General features: G+C 34.7%; 1 protein-coding gene across 3 annotated transcripts in view; it reads right to left on the reverse strand.

The window, feature by feature from the left end:
* Nucleotides 1-17,367: 17,367 nt before the first annotated feature.
* LOC114325955 (apoptotic chromatin condensation inducer in the nucleus) overlaps nucleotides 17,368-25,226 on the reverse strand; it is a 95,159-nt gene continuing 87,300 nt past the window's right edge. For 2 of the 3 annotated variants that reach the window (XM_050647274.1, XM_050647275.1), the window contains exon 8: nucleotides 20,542-21,092. In XM_050647274.1, the coding sequence (XP_050503231.1) occupies nucleotides 20,970-21,092 (123 nt within the window). In that variant the 3' untranslated portion in view covers nucleotides 20,542-20,969. Of the gene's footprint in view, nucleotides 17,426-20,541; nucleotides 21,093-25,226 lie in introns of those variants that run through there. The other variant, XR_007697304.1, reaches the window with a different exon arrangement.

Below are 25,226 nucleotides of genomic sequence, written 5' to 3' on the forward strand. Positions count from 1 at the left end.
GACGTCACTGACAGAGTTAAAACGGTCACGAAAAATTCGCAAAAAATTGAAAAAGTTTAAGTCCAAAAGCACAAATCTCATATTACCATCCCCATATTTATTCAAAACTACGTACCCCTTAAAAAAACGATAGTACGCCCATAACATGGCTAAAATCGGCACAAAAAAATTTCGAATAATTTTAAAAGCCTAAGTCCAGAAGCACAAACCTCATATTGCTACTTACACATCTATACAAAACTCGCACCCCTTAAAAATCCGAAACGACGCCACTGACAGGGTTAAACCAGGCACGAAAAATTCGCAAAAAATCAAAAAGCTTTTCCACAAGCACAAATACCATTTTTTATTTTGTTTTTAATCTCAAGCCTATGCAAAACTCGCACCCCTAAAAAAATCCGTAACCACGCCACTGACAGAGTTAAAATTGACATGAAAAATTCTCAAAAAATTCAAAAAGCTTAAGTTCAGGAGCACATACCTCATATTGCTACTAACACACCTATACAAAAGTAGCTCCCCTAAAAAAATCCGAAACGACGCCACTGACAGGGTTTAAACGAGCACGAAAAATTCGCAAAAAATTCAAAAAGCTTGTCCAAAAGCACAAATCTCATTTTGTGATTTTTTTTCTAAATTTCAGGCCTATGCAAAATTCGCACCCCTAAAAAATCCGCAACCACGCCACTGACCGAGTTAAAATCGACAGGAAAAAGTCGCAAAAAATTCAATTTGCTTAAGTCCAAAAGCACCAATCTCATTTTGCATTTTTGTTGAAAATATCGCCATTTCCTCCCCTTCTTTCTCCCCATGGATGCGCCACTGATTGAAACTTGATTTTTCGAATCCGCCACATCAAACCATTTACAACAATAAAAGTTTGGCAAAAATCGAAGCCATAGGAGCGGAGCTATGTCATTTTTTCTGTTTTTTTTTTATTTTTTTTAATTTTCAATTTTTTTTGACATTTCCTGTCAAAAATCGAAAATTTCGAAAAACACACGTTTTTCGTCTCGTTGATGGGCAAATTTTGATGACTCGCGCGACTCTATGCGTTTTGCCATAAGGGCGCTACTGGGGCGTGAAGTCAAAAAAATGACCCCCCTTTGGTAGCCACCCCCACCCTTACCGTAGGGGTGGGAAAAAAAATAGAAGTTTTCGTAAGTATGGGAACTGTGAAATATTTGGGCTATGGTGGAAATCTTACAAAAGTTTGAAAACTCTGGGCACACGAGGGACGACATCGTGATTTTTGGCCATTTCATCAAAATTTCCCCTTTACGAATTTTTTGTGCCGCCACTGTTCGATCTAGCGGCACCAGTCGAAAATCACATTTATTCCTAACGCTTAGCATTAAAACGCACTAAAATTATATCACATACGACCAACCCACCCCGCACCCCTATAAAAAACTCGCTCCCTTTAGAAAAAAAGAAAGTACGCCCCTGGGAGCGATAAACATTCCACCAAAAAATCGCAAAAAATTTAGAAAGCTTAAGTCTAAACACACAAACCTCCCCGGTCAAAAACACCCGATTTACGTCCATCTGAATTTTTTTTTCAACTTTTTTACCCTTTTTTTCTCCAACCCTCAAGTTTGATAATTTTGTGTGACGCCCCTGTTCGAGCTAGCGCCACCGGGTCAAAAGTGACACTTATTCCCAACCCTTGGCTTTAAAACCCAATGAAATTTTTTCGCCTTAGACAATCTCACCCCCAACCCCTAATCAAAACTCGTACCCCTTAAAAAATCCGAAAGCACGCCCCTGACCAAATCCAAATCCCCACCAAAAATCATCGAAAAATTCAAAAAGCTTAACCCGAAAAGCTCAAATCTTCTCACCTCGTACTTCCGGAGCTACAAAAACGCCCACTTGTGAATTATGTATATAGAATATGTGTGCCAAATATCTCTACAAAATATTCAAAATTAGAGCCGCAATCTTGGAACGCGTTTGTTGCTACCTGTTGACCGCTACTGTAGCCTCTTAAACCCCCCAAATGTTTGTGTACGTTACAATTAAACTATTATTGCAGTACCATTAGTTAAACACAATGTTTTTAAAACTTTTTTGTCTCTTTGTGTTTTTTCGATAAGGCACCTTTTATTGAGATGTGGCTTCTTTTTTAATGTGGTTCAAAATATACCTAAAAATGTAAATCATAAATAAATTTTCATATTATTATTACCAAGTCTCCATAATCGTATTTAACCATATACAAATATGTGGTGGATTTGACAAATATTCAAAATATCTCGATAAAAACTGACTTTTCGAAAAAGTACTAAGAGATAAAAAAAGTTTTTAAAACATTGTGTTTAACTAAGGGCACTACAATAATAATTAAATTGGAACGTACACAAAAGTTTGGGGGGTTTAAAGGAACCAAACCCCCATAAAATACTACTGCCGTAAGAATGCCACATATGCCCATTTTTAATAAAAAATCTGTAATAGTTTTTGATATATTGGAAAAAGATTTTCATTTTGTAATTTCAAAGGGCTGTAACTTTTTTTACGTGCACATTTTTACTAGGTAAGTTAGGTTCAATCGAACTATTTTTGGTCCCAGAATATGCGATTAAACTATAGACCTGTATTTTTGTTACACCCTGTATATGCGGTGTCCAGAAACTCTTCTGACAAACGAAGACCGGATATATCTCAGATAATTTTAAGACAATTTAACCCAATTCACCTAGTCCGAAAATGCTTCCTAAGGGAGCTATGCTCTGTTTTTAAACTAGGAGGAGTAAACTAAAAGACAGATTTACACCCAATAATAGGGAGTTTTTGTGCACACAAATACGTAAACGTAACGCATCTTTTTGACATATACGCTTGCGCATTAATGGTTGAACTCCCGTATCGCGATACGTATTACCTAAGGTTACGGGCTGCTACGTTAGGTTCATACGCATCCCTATCGAGCCGAAAGTCACCGAATGCACACGAGGATCTTGCCCGATTACCTACCAAATGAACATTTCATCAGCGTACTACCCGTTTATAAACATTTTAAGGTTATATTGGTTATTGGTTTAGTCTATTTGAGTAAAATTATTCTGTGTTTGTAATTGGAAATTGGAACTTCATAATAGATTTAAAATTTTATTGTTTTTAAGTTGTCTATTAATAAAGCAAACAAACAAATCTTGTATTAATTTAAGAAATACAGTGATCACCACAATTAATAAGTAGATAAACAAATGACCTAGTTTCAGTAAAATTTTCAAATAAATATTACCACACTATTTACATTATACCTACTGGAATTCTGATGTAGGTATACAATAATTTACAACTAAAAAGTAGGTATAAACAAAAATAAAAGCATTTTAACCTAAGGAAAAATAATAATTTTATATTTAAATAGAAGCAATTAAAACCATACAATTTCATCATTCATTTATCTTTTTTTACATTTGTATATTAATTGTATATTGTGTGAACATTGTTTTATTTTTTTGAATGTCAACGGAATTTAAAAATGACTACGATTTGCTTTACGTTACGTTAAGGCAGTTACAAAAACTACCTATTTTAACATTCATCCTCTACGACACGTTAGTTGCTTTACGTATTCGCGGTGTGCAAGTACTTGGAAAGGGAAACGAGAAACGACCGTGCGCGAGTCGCGGAGAAATATTGCATCTATCTTAAATAATTCATATTGTCAATTGAAATTGTCAAATTGACGTATATTTCATACCTTCTGTAAAAATTATATATTGCTCCACAATATTGATATGATATGCAATTATTATATAAAGGTAAATTTAATTAATTGTATTTTGCTTGCAGTACTGCATTTTAATAACTGATTTTATTTACTACATACAATTGTTTACGTTTGCTAAACATAACCTGCATCTTATTTTTTCTTCTTATTATTTTTTTGGACTATGGTCTTGACAATTATCCAGCAACCAGGACTAATATAATTGGCCAATATAATTAAAAGTGCGAATAAAAGTACAGAGCGTAGAAATAGAGGTCGCTTTGCCGAACTTGCACGGTCCCAATACGGAGATGCGTACGTTACGTAGCAACAAAAACTCTCTAATAATGTCACTAGAAAAATCAGATACATTTTCTTTTTTGGTTGATCATGCCGAACAAATGTTTTTCGAATTTATATTCATACTTATACAGGGTGTCCAGAAACTCTACCGACAAACAAAGATAGGAGATTCTTCAGATAATTTTAAGATAATTTAACCCAATTCACTTAGTCCGAAAATGCTTCCTACGGGAGCTAGAGCTCTTTGAAGATGGCGTCTTGTAATTAGTTTTTCTTAAATACCTCCAGAATGCTTCTATTTAGAAAAACAAAAATTGGTACGCGTATTTATCTTCAAGATATAAATCTAATCCATCTATTGCAAATTTCTAGTACCGATCATAGGCGTCCGTTTTAGGTAGGGCAACGGTTATTTTATCGCATAACTTTTTTATCTTTAACTTTAATGCATTTCTGATACTGGATTATTAAATTGTGAAGTATTCTAGTACTAAAAGGTACTCTTGTTTTAAATCCGTAGGACACACCGTTTTCTAGAAAAATCGATTTGAAAATTTTTCGCTTTATGAATTAAAAAAAATTTCAAAAAAAACTGTTTAGAAAGACGAAAACTGGTACATTTATTTATATTCCATAGATAAATCGATTTCATTAATTGCGAATTTCTAGTACTGGTCATAGGCGTCCATTTTGGGTAGGTCAACAGTTATTTTATAGCATACCTTTCTTGTCTTGAATTTTTGAGCATTATTACACTAGATTATTAAATTATGAGGTATTCGAGTACTAAAAGTTACTCTTACTTTATGTTGGTAAAATACTTCGTTTTTTGTTTAAAAGGTCTTTCAATTTTGTTTCAAATTCCAAGAACGAAAAACATTCAAATCGATTTTTCTAGAAAACGGTGTGTCCTATCGACTTAAAGCAAGAGTACCTTTTAGTACTAGAATACCTCACAATTTAATAATCCGGTGTCAGAAATGCATAAAAGTTAAGGACAAAAAAGTTATGCGATAAAATACCTGTTGCTCTACCCAAAACGGACGCCTATGACCGGTACTAGAAATTTGCAATGGATGGAATCGATTCATCTCTGAAAGGTAAATACATTTACCAATTTTCGTTTTTCTAAATAGAAGCGTTCTAGAGGTATTTAAGAAAAACTAATTTCATGATGCCATCTTCAAAGAGCTCTAGTAAGAAGCATTTTCGGACTAGGTGAATTGGGTTAAATTGTCTTAAAATTATCTAAGGAATCTCCTGTCTTCGTTTGTCGGTAGAGTTTCTGGACACCCTGTATAAGTACAGCCTAAAAATCTGAAAATTAAAAGAATAACTCAGAAAATAGAAAAAATCGCCGGTATAACTTAATGAACCAATTAATTTTAAATGCCAATAGTTGCAAAATTTTATAACTGTTAATAGTGTCAAAATTTCATAATTTTGTGGATTAAACGTGCCTGCGATTGGAGCAATTACAAACAAGCATTACGGAGTGGTAAATTTGAATTACTACTCCTAGTTTAAAAAGAAGGTATATGGCGTCTCTTTGAAGATGGCGTCTTGTAATTAGTTTTTTTAAATACCTCCAGAATGCTTCTATTTAGAAAAACGAAAACTGGTACGCCTATTCATCTTCCAGAGATAAATCGATTTCATCAATTTGATTATTGCGAATTTTTAGTACCGCCATCGGCGTCCGTTAAATCGATTTTTCTAGAAAACGGTGGACCTTACCGACTTAAAGCAAGAATACCTTTTAGTATTAGAATATCTCACAATTTAATAATCCAGTATCACAAATGGCTTAAAAGTTAAAGACAAAAAAGTTTTGCGTTAAAATAACCGTTGCTCTACACAAAACAGACGCCTATGACCGGTACTAGAAATTCGCAATTGATGGAATCGATTAATCTCTGGAAGATAAATAGTCGTACCAGTTTTTGTTTTTCTAAATAGAAGCGTTCTGGGGGTATTTAAAAAAACTAATTATGTACAAGGCGCCCTCTTCAAAGAGCTCCTGCTCCCTTAGGAAGCATTTTCAGACTAGGTGAATTGGGTTCAATTATCTGAGAAATCTCCGGTCTTCGTTTATCAGGAGAATTCCTGGACACCCTGTATATGATACAAATTTTGAGCATGTTAATATAGGTAATTCTAATTTTTTCCACTTTTTATTTTTATAAGTTAAAAATATAATAGGTTTATAATGTTAATATAAAACTACAAAAAAGACTGTTCTTTAATTATGTTCTGTATTCAATGTTTGATAAAATAAAATAAAATGTGTGCGGATTAATTCTTAAATATTCGAAAAATCGATTATTGTCGGCAAGTAATTGCGGAAAAAAGCGTTTATTTTCCCCGTAAATATGTCTTCAATTAAAAAAGGAGCAAGGCAAGGTTGTATACTGTCTCGAATGTTGTTCAACTTATACGTAGAAAAGGCCTTCACAGAAGCAGTGGCAGACTCTAATAAGGGTATTAAAGTTAACGACTAAAAACAATGATTCTAAGTAGAAATAATTACCCCAACGCAAAGATGGGATTCTCTGGAGAAAAAAGCGAACAATTCAGGCCATTTAAGTACTTGGTACTTGGGTTGTCTGCTGAACGAGGGTTGGGACCCTGAGAATGAAATAAAGAGCAGAGTAGAACCAGACAGAAATGCTTTTTTGAGGGTTCGTAAAGTACCCTGCACAAACCTTATGGAAATTAGGTCCCAGTGGATTTCGTTCATACTTTGGGAAAGTACTCTTTGAAGCATCCTGATAAAAAGTTCTCATGGGCACAACTCAATCGTATGAAGGATTTTCAAGATATAGACGCGCAAACTCGGAAAATTATAAGATTTACTGGGTATTTCAATTCCCTGAGTTACTGATTATCTGGCAACATGTAGAAGTTTGGATCAGGGAAAAGTACTAGTAGATAGTGTAGTATTTTTTCCTGGCTATCCAATGGCGACCTTTACTTTGACCTTGATCTTCAACGGACGTCATCTTTTAGCCCCGAAGGTTTTCGGCATTTAATTGAGGCAAATGAATTACTGGAGGTTTTTTTGAGGTCGCTAAACACGAATATGCCACCAGAACTGACTCCCGGAGCACCTGGTTTCCAAGGTCAATGAAAGGGGCTCCTGGAGTTTCGAGGGCCTTTGGTACTACATTAGTACAAACGGATGAGTTATAGGTTTTTGAGGTTGCTGAACAAGAATACGTGGTCAGCAAGACTCAGGAGCACCTGGTGCCTAAGACAGGGTATCTTCTGGAGTTAAAAACCTAAGAGTAATCCATTTGATTCCTCCGAAACTCCAGAAGATAACATGTCTTAGGCACCAGGTGCTCCTGTGTCTGTGCTGATCACGTATTCGTGTTTAGCAACCCAAAAAACCTATAACTAATCCGTTTGCATTAATGTAGTACCGAAGACCCTCGAAACTCCAAGAGCCCCTTTCATTGACTTCGGAGACCAGGTGCTCCGGAAGTCGGTTCTGGTGGCATATTCGTGTTTAGCGACCTCAAAAAACCCTCCAGTAATTCATTTGCATCAATTAAATGCCGAAAGCCATCAACACTCTAGAAGATGACGTCTTTGCAGTGGCCCTGACCACCACGTCCTCCGGAGGTCAATTCTGATGGCATATTCGTGTTTAGCAATCCCAAAAACCCATGAGTAATCTGTTTATATCAATTCAATGCCAAAAATTAAGATGACGTCCGTTGAAGGTGAAAGTAAATGGTCGCCATTGGATAGCCAGGAAAAAATCCTAGACTACTAGTACTTTTCCTTGATCCAAGCTTCTACATGTTACCAGATAACCGGTAACTCAGGGAATTGGAATACCCAGTAAATCTTATTGAGTTGTGCCCATGAGAACTTTTTATCAGGATGATTCAAAGAATATTTTCCCAAAGTATGAAGAAAATCCACTGGGACCTAATTTCTATTTGTGCGGGTTACTTTATGGCCGATCGCAATTTGGATTTCTACCTCCGATACAAGATGCTAAAGTGTTACGTTTGGCCTGTGCTCTTGTACGAAATAGAAGAATGGACAATTGGATATAGGAATTGAGTCAATACTGGCAATCTTAAGTTTGTATTTTAATAGTTGTTACATAATCATGGGGCAACCGGTTTGGAGGCTTACAATTTATGCCTCATCTTCAGGCCCAGTACATAAAGTCTTCACAATACACAAGACAATCTACACAAAAAAAAATTGTGCACGTGAATGTTTGTGAGTGATGTCCCATTTTAAATTTTTAAATATTTTTACACTTTCATAAACATTAAAATAAAAAACAACTGCAAAAATCTAAGACAAACAATAACTGTTAATTGCAAAAAATATACATCACTAAAGTGCACTTTACATCAACAAGAAATTGACCAACTTCTTCAACGTCAAATTTGACTTGTACAAAACACAATTCTACATCCATTTTTGCCGTGAATAAAAAGAAAATAAAGAAATTTGACAAAATAAAACATATCCAATTGTTCTATTTCATCAAATTCCTTCATTTTCTTTTACAAACCATACATTTTGTACACGTCAAATTTGGTCTTGAATAACTTTGTCAATTTCTTGTTCAATTTATTTTTGATGTAAAGTGGATTTAAGAACACACGAATTAATACCAAATTCCATATTAAACAATATAACAACTAATTAAGAGATTAAGAGCTATTTGACTAGTCAGCTGATTTGATATGGGGCTGGTGACTTCCACGAACATCTTTAGCTGTAGGACAGTTTCCGTAACTGATATCTTTTAGTTTGTATTGTGAAGACTTTATGTACTGGGCCTGAAGATGAGGCATAAATTGTAAGCCTCGAAACCGGTTTCCCCATGATTATGTAACAACTATTAAAATACAAACTTAAGATTGCGAGCATTGACTCAATTCCTATATCCAATTGTATAATGTACTCGCATTGGCAACCCTTTCATCATTAGAAGCATGGACGTTAAAGACCAGTTCCATTAACAAACTTGAAGTGTTTCGAATTTGATGCCTGCGTCGAATGCTTAAAAGATCATGGACGGACAGAGTCCGAAATGAGGAAGTACTAAGAAGAACGGGTTACAGGATAGGGAACTTTTTAATCATATTAAGAGTAAGAAGAGTGCATACTTGGAGCACATATTACGATGAGAACGATACACTTTTCAGCAACTCATACTCGGAGGAAAGATAGAGAGTAAGAGGGGTCTGTGCAGGGCCGGATTTCCCACTAGGCACTGGCCTAGAGCGCCAAATTTGTTAGGGCGCGGAACAGGCAGATTTTGTTCGGTGCATCACAAAACCGGCAATCAACTTACACATCATCAAAGCAGCACTATCCATCACATAAAAAAGACAGTTATTTAACTGATAAGCTATTTTCTCGTAAACTTAAAAATTGAGAAATAATAAATAGAAATTGGATGTCATTTTCTCAGAGAAAAGGGTAGGTATGTGTTTTGTGTAGGGGAGATATGCCTGAGACGGCATACTTTTTTTTAAATGTTTTGTAATCGATAATCGATAGAGTTAGACATGTAATAAAAATCAAAGTCAGTGCTAGGAACATTTACATAAATATAACATTAATTTTTAACAAGGTACATATTATAGTTTTTTTCTGAGAAAATAAATTGTAAAGTATTACATGTGCCATCTCACCCACATACATGTGGGTAAGATGGCATACCCTTGAAATAAAGGCACTAATCTCGACTCATAAGTCACAAATAATTTTTTTTGTAGTCTTGGGTACACCGGCACATTCGGAATATGACCACTTGCCACAAATTTGGCAAGGTTAGTCATTTGGCACATCTTAGTCAGGTTTTTCGAGAACGAGATAATGAAAAGAGGCCATTACAAAAAATGTAAGCAGCATCTTCCTCGTCACTTGTCTCAATATCGACGGAATCGATTTTGTCGGTTCGAATTCCTCTTAAAACGATTCATAACTGTAACGACAAACTTCAATCATATAACAAAATTAATGCAGTGTAAAAACGCATAAGGGTGAGATGGCATACCTATGCCATCTTATCCACCTGCTTACTATGCCATCTCAGGCAACATTGCAATCATACCGTTTTTTTAACCTAATTTTTCTTAAGCACATTTTTAAGATATAAATCGATACAGGCGTGATAGGCATAAGGTAAAGGAACATCACAAAATTTAAAAACTTAACTCAGGTGTAAAGACTCGCGAATTATAATGTGATACAAAAAAAGTCAATAAATATTTTGTCCTACTTAATTAACATTCCAAAGGCTACTGCTGTCAAAATAAAACTAACATGCATAAGTTCAACAATGTTGACAAATTTTAACTTTAGGAACTGAAAACTGTCACACTAGGCACCAAATTTGGAATAGTTTACGAAAAACGCGCGATATGCCATCTCAGCCAGTATGCCGTCTCAGGCATACTTCCCCTACCATGCATAATGCATATTCTTCAGTTGCCCTGCTAACGCAAATACATTTACAACCGGTTTTAATGATTGGAAAAATGCTTCACAAAGATTGGTAGACCACGAAAATTCTCCTTGTCATAAGTCACACTAGAAAACATTAAAATTGAGAGGTCAAATAAAAGGACATGTTAGTTCAAGTCTTGCTGATCAGTTAAATAAGGAAACTAAAAACTGGAGGAATGGTCTTAAGCGTGTTGTTGCCACTGTAAAATTTCTATTCACAAAAGGTTTAGCTTTTCGTGGTAGCCATGAATATTTAGGACTGTTTGATCAAGGCATCTTTTTAGGTTTAATACAATTTTTATTCGAATTTGACTCCTCTCTTGCAGAGCAATTGAAAGTATATTATGGCGATGGAGGTTCAAGTACAACTTCATACATTTCCTAGTTAACATATGAAGAAGTTATCCTTATGGCTGAAAATGTTCGTAGACAAATATTAAATGAAGCTAAGGAAGCAAAATATTTTGGGATTATGGTAGATTCCACTCCAGGCATAGGTATCTCATATTGACCAATTAACGTTGATACTAAGGAATATAACTAGAGATGGCATACCCGTAGAACGCTTTTTGTGTTTTTTGCCTAACGTCGCACACAAAGCTGAAGAGATTGTAAATGCTATTATCGATGCTTGTGATAAATTCGATTTGGATATCACAAAATGCCGTGGTTAGTCGTATGACAATGCCAGTAATATGGCAGGGACTCAGGTGTTCAAACCAGAATAAAAAAACTATGTCCTCAGGCTGAGTATGTCCCACGTGCCGCTCAATCCTTAAATCTGGTAGGATCTGTGGCCGTTAGTTCATGTGTGGTTTCTGTTTCTTTTTTTTTTTTTGTCTACTTCAAGAACTGTACAATTTTTTTAACAAGTTCAACACATCGATGGAAGCTTTATTTGAACCAAAATGCTCTGTGGCGGTACTTCAAAGCCTATGTAAAACACCTTGGGTAGCGAGAAACAATGCTTGTCGAGCTCTGAAAAAAAATTGACCGGCAATTACAGAATCTTCGAAACTAATAGAGAATGACAGGAACGAAAAACCTTCATGCCGTAGTGATGCATCTGCTCTAAGATTAAACCTTGAATCACTAGAGACAGTATTTGGGTCCATATTTTGGAGTACGGTTTTAAAACGATTACAAAAAGTCAGTACTAAGCTTCAGTATGAAACTACAACTTTAAGTAAAGTGAAAGGATATTATCAATCGTTGGCTGGTTTTTTGGTAGAGCTTGGTAAAGCCAACAGTTGGTTGGTTATAAGGAGGTTGGGGGGAGGGGGAGATCAAGGCGTAGGGCGCCAGAAATATTAATGCCTAGTAGGGTTCAACATGTAAATCCGGCCCTGGGACGTAAAAAGATCTCATGGTTGCGTAATATTCTCCAATTAACAGGAATCCACAGCTATGAAATGCTGCTAAAAAGCAGACTTATTTAATCCTGACGAACATCTCACCTGACAAGACAATATACGGTGGACGATTGCGCAAAATGCACAGCACCTTAAAAAGAATGTTTTAATTTATTAATTGGATGTGTTTTCCTTCTGATTGGTTTTAACTTTCTAAAACCATTGTCACTAAGCAGCAAAAGAGGTGCAGTCTGTTCTCTTGTAAGTTCCGTGCTACACTGATCCGTCAATACTCTACACTGTCGCCGCGAAAAACCAGCGTTCATAATGGCCATATCCTACCGCAGCTCAGAGTTAGGGTACGAATAATCCTTTGTATTCAGTTATCAAACTTCAGGTGCACTTTAGTCAGGCCCGTTTAAATACGAAGGATTATTTGCACATGGACTCGTAAAACCAGCGTGCACCTTGGACGTACCCTCAGACAGTCGTCCTGAGCATCTGAATACCAGCTTTTACCAGACTTCATGTTTCAGGACGGGACAAATGTGGATCCTGATCACGTCCTCAGTTATTACAGTAAATCCTTTTGATATAATTCGTGTGCACTACACGTTTTACGTGGAAATGTTTGTTTGCCTAGAAGTTTTACCTTTTCTGCTCAACACTGTGTCACTTTGGAACTAATAATGAAATAAAAAATTTTAGTAGTTCTAAAATGACACAAAATCTAGGCATCGGGTAAAAAAGTTTATTTGAAGAAAGTGTATTTTTTTGTTCTTCTTAACGGCGGTACAGGCTCGTTTTTTTAATATGGTATTTAATTACAGAGTAATTTCCACATATTAATATATTTTTCAAATTGGGCTCTGTACCGCCATTCTTTATTACATTACGAATACGTGTGCCAAATATCTCGAAAAAATATTCAAAATTACAGCCGCAATCTTGGAACGCGTTTTTGCTACCTGTTGATCGCTACTGTTTCCTCTTAAGAATCAGATTTATTTACACTATTAGATGTCAATTAACTTCTCATTATAAATTTAGAAAACATTACTAAAATAGAAACAAATTAAAAAAAAAACTGAATATTCCCATTCGCATCCGCGAATGTCGGTAGCAGATATTCGCATTCGCGAATGTCGGTATCAGATATTCGCATTCGCATTCGTATTCGCGAATGTTCAAAAAATGGCATTCGTTACATCACTATAATACGTACCTTACCCATAAGGTTAGACCACAGACCGAGATATACACAAAGCAAGAGAACAGAGAATTCTGCATTGTTGCATTAGGTCCTTGGGATATCTCATGTCCCATTTGGGACCGCAGTGAATGAATGAAGACATGCCATTTAAACCTCGTTTAAATGGCATGCTAAGCCTCTTCAAGGTGAGGTAGGATGGGGCTTGGAAGAGTTATATGCTAGTGTAGAAGCAAATACTGCTACTATAGCGAAGGACTTAGCCTAGAAGCTAAATAAGGTGTAAGGTGAAGAATCTCTGTTCAAACCAACCAACAAGCGATGGGTGCCTCGGATGTTACCAACATACTTTGGAAACGGCTCTAGGTCAGCGTTTATGGGATGCAGCTTATATGATCTGCGATATCTCAGGGGGATTTTTCTAGAATGTAATAGGTACTCATCAGACAGTTCGTTTCTGGCAAAGTGTAGAAGATTGGCTGGAGAGAATGGAAATTTGTTTCTGGGAGGCCTGGCGAGTATATAACCTAGTCGGTGGCATGGTGTTTGAAGGTGTTTTTAGCTCTGGTGTTAGAGTTGATTATCGTAAGTAATACATATTTGTATACTACGTAGTGCTGAGAGAATGAATTATCTTCTATTTAGCGAGTGGATGTACCAGTGCTGACGGGTACCACCAAATCTTTCTCAGGCACTTTCTTAGAACTTTCCTTTCTATTGTCACGATGGTATTTTTGTGGCGTGTGTTTAGTGACGAGTAAAGACACGGCCTGTATTCGACAATTGGCCTAATGTTTTATCGGTGTATAGGAGAGTTTTAGTAGACGTGTTTCCAAACCTCCCGTATAACGCCCCCAGGAGATTAGCTCTCTTGCTTACCCTATATAGGGTGTTTTCTACATCAGTTCTCCAGTTGATAGTCATGCTAAAATGGATTCCCAAATAGACCATCGATGTTCTGAATTCGAGTCTATCTCCCTGAAGGGATATCCTGACACCCACCGCTCGGGTGTTATTAGGATGTCTAAAAACAATAATTTGTGTTTTTGTTGGATTGAATGTCTGAAACCGCAGTATTTGTTTTCTCTCAAGGTTTCAGGACGGTGAAGCTATAGAATTACCGACAGTGAAAAGTCAGACCTTACTAGCTTTTAGTGTATATGGAATACAGAGTACTTTAACCTGACCATAATTGAGTCGTGACAGAGCTGCAAAAACTTATACCTTCTGTATACGCAGGTCAACGATGATTCTGACGGTTTCGATAAGAAAAAAGCCATTGGTTATAGCGGGTCTACTGAAATATACACTGTGGGCCGAAATAAAGGAGTACATTTTTTAGTTGAAAATATCTTTTTTGTTTTTTGGGTGATTTAATTTCTTTTTGCAGGACTAATAACCTAACGTGTCCTCAACAGGACTGCAAATTTGGAAGCAAAAATATCGTACAGGGTCGGACTTATAAAAAAATTTATGTGACGGTGCATTTGAGCTCGTTGCAAATGAAAACTGTCTTAGCTAAAATTGAACTAATATGCTCTTTTGGTATAGTATTTTTACTACAAAAACGTTATTACGTAGGTCAAAATTTTTGACGTAAGAGAACTGTCAAAACATTAGAATGTGACTTTTCATTATTGCTATGTTTATTATAAACACGGCAATAATGAAAAGTCACATTCTAATGTTTTGACAGTTCTCTTACGTCAAAAATTTTGACCTACGTAATAACGTTTTTGTAGTAAAAATACTATAGGTTAACTATCCAGAACACTTCAGAAAAAAGGAAATTTTTCAAAATTACCGGATTCGCAAAATATCATTTTTTTATTTAAATAATGTTCAGAACGCGCCTTCGCCATGTAATTTAAAAAAAATCCCGAATTTGTAAAATATCATTTTTTTACTTAAATTAGGAAATCTTATTCGAGTACTTTTTTAATATGGGCACCAGACGAAAGCCTCTTAACACTAAATTCCATCTTTTCCCTCGTTTTTGCCTCATATTAGCAGTAATTTTTGTTAAATATTTTAAGAATTTCTCAAACGCTAAAAGACGTCAATTTTAATTAGTAAGCCACGACTGTTTACCTATATTGCCATGGAATTTTTTTGACATTTATAGTTAAATAAGTAAATTGGCTAGTTCATAATGCCAGTTTTAAGCAAGGAGGACAGAATATTAATTAAATATGACGGTGAAATAATAGAATACCCAAAATAATAGGGTGTATTCTGACGTACAATTTAAGAAAGAAATTTCTCTAACTCTAGAGTATCTTTTAATTGAAAAAAGTAATTTCTCAAAAGGTGTAATGGTCTCTGTTGCAGTATTCATGTTGGGAAAATCTCATCTGATTTTTGTTGATGCCGGAGTAAAACTTAATTCAGAAACATATCAAGAACAAATCTTGCAGCACCTATTACCTGAAATTAAAGAAGTATGTTATGATTACACTTTCCAACAGGATGGTGCTCCTTCGCACAATTCCCATAACACAAGGATATTCTTGAGTGAAAACTGACCGGACTATATTGAGCCAGACATGTGACCACCTAACAGCCCAGAACTAAATCCGGTTGATTTAATTTATTAACTATTTAACTTATTAACTATTTAATTTGGGCAATTTTCGAACAACATTTGTATGACGGACAACAATTTGAAACCATCGAAAATCTCAAAGAACGAATGCAGTTTGTTTGAAACAATTTTGAACAGGGTGTAATAAATGGGATTATCAATGTATGGCGCAGACGACTTTAAGAAGTGGTAAACAATAATGATGGCCACATTCATAATATTTTAGTCTAAGCTTTAAAATTATTAAACTGTTTTCATAAATATGTGTTATTTGCTAAAATGTTATATTTTCTTAATTTGATAAAAAAAACAATATTTTGTAAATCCGGTAATTTTGAAAAAATTCCTTTTTACTGAAGTGTTCTGGATAGTTAACCTACGAAAAGAGCATATCAGTTTAATTTTAGCTATGACAGTTTTCATTTGTAACGAGCTCAAATGCACCGTTACATAAATTTTTTTATAAGTCCGACCCGGTACGTTATTTTTGCTTCCAAATTTGCAGTCATGTTGAGGACATGTTAGGCTATTAGCCCTGAAAAAGAAATTAAATCGTCCAAAAAACAAAAAAGTTATTTTCAACTAAAAAATGTACTCCTTTATTTCGGCCCACAGTGTATATAGGAGTGAGAAACACGCATCCTCCACAGCGAACACCCATGCTTATAATTCCGAATCACCTTTACGACAGAATAGAACATCGTGTAGCCTGTAATCATCATATGTGTAGACGGTGGAAAATTGAAGAACTGTGCCATTCAACACCTCAAAAAATACAACCTTGACGCCCTATTAATAGTGTCTAGTACTTCCCGTTAAGATAGGCTAATTGGGCTCATTCCCAGAATTCAATTTTTCATTTTTTTTACGTTCTATGTGATAAAAAATAAGGCTCAGCTGAATTTTAACCCTCCACCCCAATACCAAAAATGTCATTTTTTCTTTTTTATTTTTTTAGGTGGAATACAATCAATTTAAAAATTTTTAAAAATTCATAGGCATAGTTGAGGTTTTTACAAAACTTGTGTATTTATATAGACCCGTAGGTTGAGTGTATAGGTAATGGATTTTGACAAGAGCTATGACCTTGAGAATTTCACGTAAACTTGTGTACTAAATCGGCATGACTCATAGCTCTTGTCAAAATCCAATACCTCTACATAACCTCAAAATGCATTTGTCCCTCAAAATCAATTGTTTTCTGCAGTAAACCGATTACGTTTGAATTTTCTTTTAATATGGTTATTTCGATGCGTCCCATTACTTCGACCTTTTAAACGACCACCAGATCCAGGCTTTCCAAATTTCAAAACAATTTTCGATAAATTTTAATGATATAAAAAACGTGCCCCTTTTAAGTTTTAGAAAGCAACTATTGAATTGCAGGTGCACAAATGAGGCGTCGCATGCTGTGTTGTACACAAACGAGTTTTAGCTCGGGCAGGTACAGTTATAAATACATAATTACGTTTCTATTTCGAATTTCTTATGAAAATTTTAGGACAGTATTTCTATGATACTAAGGACTGTTTTTACGTAAAAAATGATTTTTTGAAAATTTAGAAAGCCAAAGTCCCTTAACACGTTGAGGCTGTATAACATAGAAGAAAACAATTTAAGTCTTTCTAAAATTTAATTTTAATAATTCTTTTTTTCCCTATATAAAAGTAGGTACATACCTACATTAAACATGTACACCTCACAAGTTGTTGAACTAAGTTGTTGTCGGTTATACTGTTGGTATATCAGAAAAAGTAAACCTCTTGAATGAAATAAAACATTTTAAGCATCTTCTTCAAAACAGTAACAAAAAAGACTACTTCGTTGAAGAAATTTCCAACGGGGGTCCTTTCGTCACGTCGGAGACAATCTGGAGCCCCATAACAATCAGTATTACTGAAATCATACATACCGCATTCTCACAAGGATGAGGAAAAAATGTTTCAACAATCATAAAAAATTGTGCTCCCTTATTTAGAGAGCAACTGTCGAGTTGAAGATGCTCGGGTGGGATGTCGCGCGCCGTGTTGTACAGAAACGAGTTTTAGCTCGGTTAGGTACCGTTATAAATACAGCTATGACTTCGTTTCTATTACGAATCTCTTAATTAAATTTTAGGACAGTTTTCTATGCTAGTAAGGATTTTTTTACTTCAAAAAAAAGCGATTTTTTGAAAATTTGGAAAGTAAAATTCCCCCAAGTTGATGATGTATGACATGAAAGAAAACAAGTTAAGTCTTTCTAAAATTTAATTTTAATAATTCTTTTTTTCCTATATAAAAGTACATTAAACATGTACATCTCACAAGTTGTTGTCGGTTATACTGTTGGTATATCAGAAAAAGTAAACCTCTTGAATGAAATAAAACATTTTAAACATCTTGTTCAAAACTGTAACAAAAAAAAAAGAATGTGTGTGTACTTTGTACGCACGTAAGAAGTTACACTTCTATTATTATGATTTCAACGAAATTAATATACTGAACAGGTTATTTGTATTTTATTTAAATATTAAACTAACTTTCTTTACCTACCAATTTTAAAAAAATTTTATTAAAACGATACCAAAAATATAAAAAAAAATATGAATCGTCCGGGATTTGAACCCGGGACCTCTTGATCCCCGGTCACACGCTCTACGACTGAGCTATATCCCTTTTGCTTTGACAGGTTACAAGATTTCTCATACATATTGACAAATTTAATACAAAAATACTTTAAATATACTTGATATACTTACTATTATTATAAAATATCTTATCCACGAGGAAGACAAATCCAAAGACACAAAAATTATAATAAATAATACATTTACTAAAAACACTAATATAATGAACTATTTTAAATGAGAAATAAGCCACAATTTTATCAAAAAAAATGAATTTATTATATTTATATTTTAGTTTTATTTATATATCTATGTATTATTAATATTATTTATAATTTAAAATAGCATACATACATTAGAGTCAGAATTTGGTATTAGTTTTGAGAGTAAACTAAATGTAAGCCCAAATACTTACGATGTCGGGATAGTATCACGAGGTTTTTTCCTGGTTTTCCCTCGTGATTTACTATGGAATATCTAGCGCGAGAATTTTACTGCCATCGTTGCATTTGTTGTCTTTTTAAAGACAGATCACATGCTATGATTTTTTGTGGCGGATATTCTCGAGTTGGGGTTGATTTCATGTAATCGAATGAACTATCTTTTAGTAAAGTCGTCCCATGAACGCAACTCATCAATATTGGCAATATCATTTTAAAATCTTCTACTTTAAAATGTATAATACATGCCTGAATTGCCGATATAAATGAGTCGGATTAAATAAATTATTAGAAGAATTTTTTACTAAGCAACAACATTTTTGTTTATTTAGTATTATTTTGTATTTTGACAACGACGCCCAACTTGGGCGTCGAAACGTTAATAAATTCATTTTTTTTTATAAAATTGTGGCTTATTTCCCATTTAAAATAGTTCATTATAAAAATGCCACAAGAAAATAGCTTCAGAACAACACTAATATATTCTTTTCACACCTTTTCTTGCACTGATATATTTATGCGTAACTTGAAAGATTCAGCAACTAAACGGCATACTGTCTGTGTGCGCATGCGCGCAGTATTATGAAATTTTACTCTCAATCGCGCCTAAAGAAGTATAACTTCAAAGGGACTACTTCGTTGAAGAAATTTCCAATGGGGGTCCTTTCGTCACGGAGACAATCTGGAGCCCCATAACAATCAGTATTACTGAAATCATACATATCGCATTCTCACAAGGACGATGAAAAATAGGGAACTTGCATAAAATTTTAAATTCGAAAAAAAATGTTATAAATCACAACAGAACATAATTTAAAACATGTATCAAAGATAAAAAAAGTTTTGTTTGGCTTTCGTTTGGCCCCTAAAGATGATTAAAAATTCAAATTAAAACAGTTGGCCCAAAACGCGTCGTGACGTCATTCGTTTAAATTATGTTTACATTCTTCCAAAAAAGTAAACAGAATTTAAAATTAGACATTATAAACGTCAGTAGAAAATACAGTTATGTAACCTCACAAGTGTTTTTGATCGTTTGAACTATTTTAAATGTCATTTAAAAGTGTCAGTGTCAAAACGAATGCCAAACCTAATAGGGAACTTGCACATTTTTTTATTGCATAATAATATTCAGTTTCCTTTAAAAATAAGGTTTCCAAAATTTCACGCCTTAAATCCTCATAATAACAGAAGTACAAATTTAAAATCTATATATTTTTTTTGTTTTCTGGCCTTGGTTTAGAGAACCTTTAGTCAATTTAAAATAGTTCAAACGATCAAAAACACTTGTGAGGTTACATAACTGTATTGTCTACTGACGTTTATGTCTAATTTTAAATTCTGTTTACTTTTTTGGAAGAATGTAAACATAATTTAAACGAATGACGTCACGACGCGCTTTGGGCCACCTGTTTTAATTTGAATTTTTAATCATCTTTAGGGGCCAAACGAAAGCCAAACAAAACTTTTTAATATTTGATACATGTTTTAAATTATGTTCTGTTGTGATTTATAACATTTTTTTCGAATTTAAAATTTTATGCAAGTTCCCTATTGTTTAACAATCATAAAAAATTGTGCTCCCTTATTTAGAAAGCAACTGTCGAGTTGCAGATGCTCGGGTGGGATGTCGCGCGCCGCTCGGTTAGGTACCGTTATAAATACAGCTATGGCTTCGTTTCTATTACGAATCTCTTAATTAAATTTTAGGACAGTTGTTCTATGCAGTAAGGATTTTTTTAGGTAAAAAAAATCGATTTTTTGAAAATTTGGAAAGTAAAATTCCCCTTAAGTTGATGATGTATGACATGAAAGAAAACTATTTAAGTCTTTCTAAAATTTAATTTTAATAATTCTTTTTTTTTTCCTATATAAAAGTACATTAAACATGTACATCTCACAAGTGTTGAACTAAGTTGTTGTTGGTTATACTGTTGGTATATCAGAAAAAGTAAACCTCTTGAATGAAATAAAACATTTTAAGCATCTTCTTCAAAACTGTAACAAAAAAGACTCCTTCGTTGAAGAACTTTCCAACGGGGGTCCTTTCGTCACGTCGGAGACAATCTGGAGCCCTATAACAATCAGTATTACTGAAATCATACATACCACATTCTCACAAGGACGAGGAAAAATCGTTTAAAAATCATTTCTAAATCTAGGAAAGGAATTAAATACAACATGCATACGGTTTTATCTTTCACACCAAAAAATCGTAAATCAATTCCTGAAATATCTAAAAAAGTAAGGCAAACGTCAGCGCCGTCTGAAGGTGCCACGTCTGTCTCTTTCTCTATCTCGGAAACGCCCTCGGTTTTCCTCGATTCTTCGCTTGTGCTCCTCCATACGCACCAGTCTCTGCTGTTGCTTAGTTGCAATCTATAAACAAACGAAAGGATAATAAGTATTAAATATCAAACTTGTATCAGGTATACTGTACACTAGTCCATTGAAATGTTACATATTTTAGGGCTGTTCAATTTTCACATTCGACAAATAATAATCTTCCTATGATTCAATAAAATTGTGTTTTGACTAGGAAAGTTTTGGGGTAGTTCTGATTTCTTTCATTATATATGGATTTTGGGCTGCTGACTCCGAATATGAGGTTTGCGGACAAAATTTCGTGACGGAACATTGAAAAAATCGCGAAAAAAGCGAAAAATTTCTGCTTTTTCTCGCTTTTTTGCTTAAATCTCGAAAACTATTAACTTTTAGTAAATGATCTCTTAACATAAATTAAAGCACTTAAAATTCTCTACAAATATCACTATTTACTTTTCTTTCAGACGAACCGCTCGGTCTAAAGTGCAAGTTGAAAATTGCGAATTTTGAATGGTCTCTGCAAAACCCACTTTATTTTTTATTAGAATGCTGTCATTTGATAAATTTCTCCTAGATTCTTATAAATACATAATACATTTCTACTACTTATAAATAAATAAGAATTATTTCCAATATTTCCTCTTTTTTTAATGACAGAGTAAGATTAATTAAGCTGTTAATAGCGTGAGGTCGTAAAAATTACAATGATGTAAAAATCATTAACGTTTACTTGTAGAAAGTTGAGGAGGATAGGGCGCAAGTTCAAAGACGTTCTACTGCACCACCTTTTAATTTCAAAACTCAATGTTTTATGTGTGGTCTCGTCATAACACTTGAGTTTATAGAACAGCAAAGTAAAAAAAGACAACCTACCGCAATATGGTGTATCAGGTTCGAGTTTTAAAATTTAAAGAAACTGTTATAAAACGAGCAAAAGAACGTGATGATCAGTATGGCAAAGCCATAATCAAACGCGTTTTGCCTGTGTCAGACTTAGTAGCCTCTGATTGCCGGTATCATAGTTTATGCATGAGAAAACTGTACATCGCCCAATCACTCAAAAAAAGATTAAAAAACCGGGTCCATTTGCCGATGATCTTGAAAGAGCAATGCAAGATGTTTACAATTATTTAGAGAATAGGGATGGGGAGTGTCAATTTTTGCTCGATGAGTTGATCGACCAAATCAAGAGTAAATATCGTCCTGACAAAAAGACAGCCAAAGCTTATCTACTCAAAAAATACGGAAGCGATATAATTATTACCATGTCCCGAAACAAGAAGTCGGTCGTTTTTTCAAAGACACAGGTTACAAAATCTTGAACGACGCTTGGTACCAACAAGCGTTAAAAAATGAAAAAGAGGAAAGACTACGGATTGTTCAGACGGCTGCTGCCATTATTGTTGAGGATGTCCGGAGCCAGGTTTATGAGACACAGGAATACCCCCCACCGGATAAGTTTTTAGAAGGAAATGAAGAACTAATTCCTGAAACACTACGTACATTTATGGAAAAAGTTGTACTTCATAAAAAACGTGGGGAATATGATAACTGGAAGAATAAAAGCAACGCGCTTGCTCATAGTCTTGTAGCGGCGGTAAGGCCCAGATCATTCGTCTCACCAGTCTTTGTAGGGTTGGCCGTGTAGCTCTACAAAAAGTACGGATCAAGAAAATTGGTTGATGTAGTTTCCTCTTTGGGGTTTTGTTCATCCTATAATGAAGCAATTTGTCTGAAAAAATCAGCAATCGCAGGCGATCCGCAGAAAATTGACCAGCCGTGCTTTACACAGGAGGTGTACGATAACGCTGATTTTGAAGTATGTACATGTACATACAATCGACGTATACAACACTTTTCACGTCATGGGTGGCGTTTCTTGTATTGCACCAAAACATGCAGTAGCACCTAACCAATCCATTCCTCGGTTAAAAACGAAACTCACGCCTGAGATTTATGCAAGTCAGGGAGCTGTTCAACTAATTCATTTTGAAAGGACAAAACCTCAAGGTTTATCAGAAATCAAGATAATAGATACGAAGGGAATGTTCACACCAACTGAAACTGTGACTCCATCTGTGCCTGATCTTCTGTGGCTCTATGGGAAAAGTAGAAATATTCCCGGCCTCTTAGGATGGAATGGATTCATGGAAGCTGTCACAAGAAACATGCCATATGAACTAACATTTATTGTTTACCAGCTATTTATCAACGCTCCTCCAAATGATTATGATACAATATTTACAGAATTGTTGAACGGAGTAGAGAAAACTAAATCCTTGAAGCAAGTTACATGTCTGGTGACATTTGACCAACCCCTCTACCTCAAGGCAAGAGACATCCTTGTTAGTCGTTCCGATGATCCTGATCTGTCAAATGTTGTTAAGGCTCGATGGATTTCACTATTGATGTCCTTCATGGGAACAATTGGTTAAATTCAAGCTTCAACCGTTTGCAGAATGTGGCCCCCTGTCTGGCCCGTTGTGATACTGAATTTGTACAATTTCGACTTTTTTTTCTTTTTAATTACTTGCGCAGAAAACTAGCAGAAATGTATCAAATGACAGCATTCTAATAAAAAATAAAGTTTTGGAATGTAAAAAGTGGGTTTTACAGAGACCGTTGAACATTAGCAATTTTCAACTTGCACTTTAGACCGAACGGTTCATCTGAAAAAAAAAAGTAAATACTGATATTTGTAGAGAATTTTATGTACTTTAATTTTTGTTAACACACCATTTACTAAAAGTTAACAGTTTTCGAGATTTAAGCAAAAAAGAGGGAAAAAGCAGGAATTTTTCGCTTTAATCGTGATTTTTTCAATGTTCCGTCACGAAATTTTGTCCGCAAACCTCAGATTCGGATTCAGCAGCCCAAAATCCATATAAAATGAAAAAAATCAGAACTATCCCAAAACTTTCCCACTAGGGGGCTCGTAGAGTACAAATTCACTGAATCACTAGTACCTAGTTTTATCCCTATCTAATTTTATCCCTACTCAAATACAGATATTTGTGAACTGCAAACAAACAACTCTCTTGATTGTCGATCCCAGCAGGCAACAGTTCTCTTCACTGCTTTCTCCGCTTAAACGCAAACGTGGCAAAACGTGCAAAAAGTACTGCGACCCTCTTTGATGCCTTGGATCGAATTGTAAAGACGCGGATCTCTTGACTCTAGAAGAGAACACACTGTCTCTACTCTTTTAGTAATAACCGCATAGTACCACGTGTTAAAATACCGCGAATCTCTCTGATTGCGTCTCGTAGTAAACAAATGTCTTTTCTCCTTAGGGAGCGTTCAAGTATTACGTAACGCAGTTTGGGGGGAGGGGGTCTTGTAAAACGTTACGGTGCGTTACATGGGGGGAGGGGGGTTCGAACAGCGCGTTACGTAACATTGTTTTTTAACTTATGTAAATAAAAAAGACTACGGAATCAAAATCTCCCAACTTTGCAACTTTCGTTTATATTTTACAGAGAACCCCTAGATTGTATTATACTGCCCCTTATGATCCGCTCATGTTCCGGCCCTTCTACAACTACAATAGGACAATCTTTATCTATTCAAGTGAAAAATCTTCAAATTTGTCACCAGATCAAGAACAGTAACATATGTTTGCCATAATTGACATTTTTGGAGAACAAAAGCTGAAAAGATACAGTTACAGATGGGTTCAGACCAAAGAAATTTTAAGAGAGAGTCATAAATCGTTTCGTCTATTCTTTTTATGGAGTCCATATTTATTATGCAGTCTAGTTTTCTTTCTATACGTAATACAGAGAAACATATGTATTGCTCTTGTCAGTGTTGTTAAAGTGAATTAATTAATACTTTAATAATTAATTAAATGTCGTTTTTATCATTACCTCAAAAAGTCTAAAAACTTTTTATTATTACCGCAAATGCGGTTAAATGATTTAAAAATGTCTTTAAATAAAAAGCATTAAATACAAAACCCACTATATTGATACTTAGTTTAGAAAATTTATAGATATTTAAAAAATAATACCCTTAAGCTGTGATTCCTGAATTATTAATTTCAAAGTTTTATGTGTTGTTATGTAGTCATGTTGTGACTGGCTGATTGACATAAAGTCCATGCCAATAAAAAAAAGTTTTATGTGAAATATCTTGACAAAATTTTACATAATTTCAAAATTTCACTTGCATTATTCATAATAGACC

The sequence above is a fragment of the Diabrotica virgifera genome, chromosome 3 (assembly GCF_917563875.1).
Source record: "Diabrotica virgifera virgifera chromosome 3, PGI_DIABVI_V3a".
Taxonomy (NCBI): domain Eukaryota; kingdom Metazoa; phylum Arthropoda; class Insecta; order Coleoptera; family Chrysomelidae; genus Diabrotica; species Diabrotica virgifera.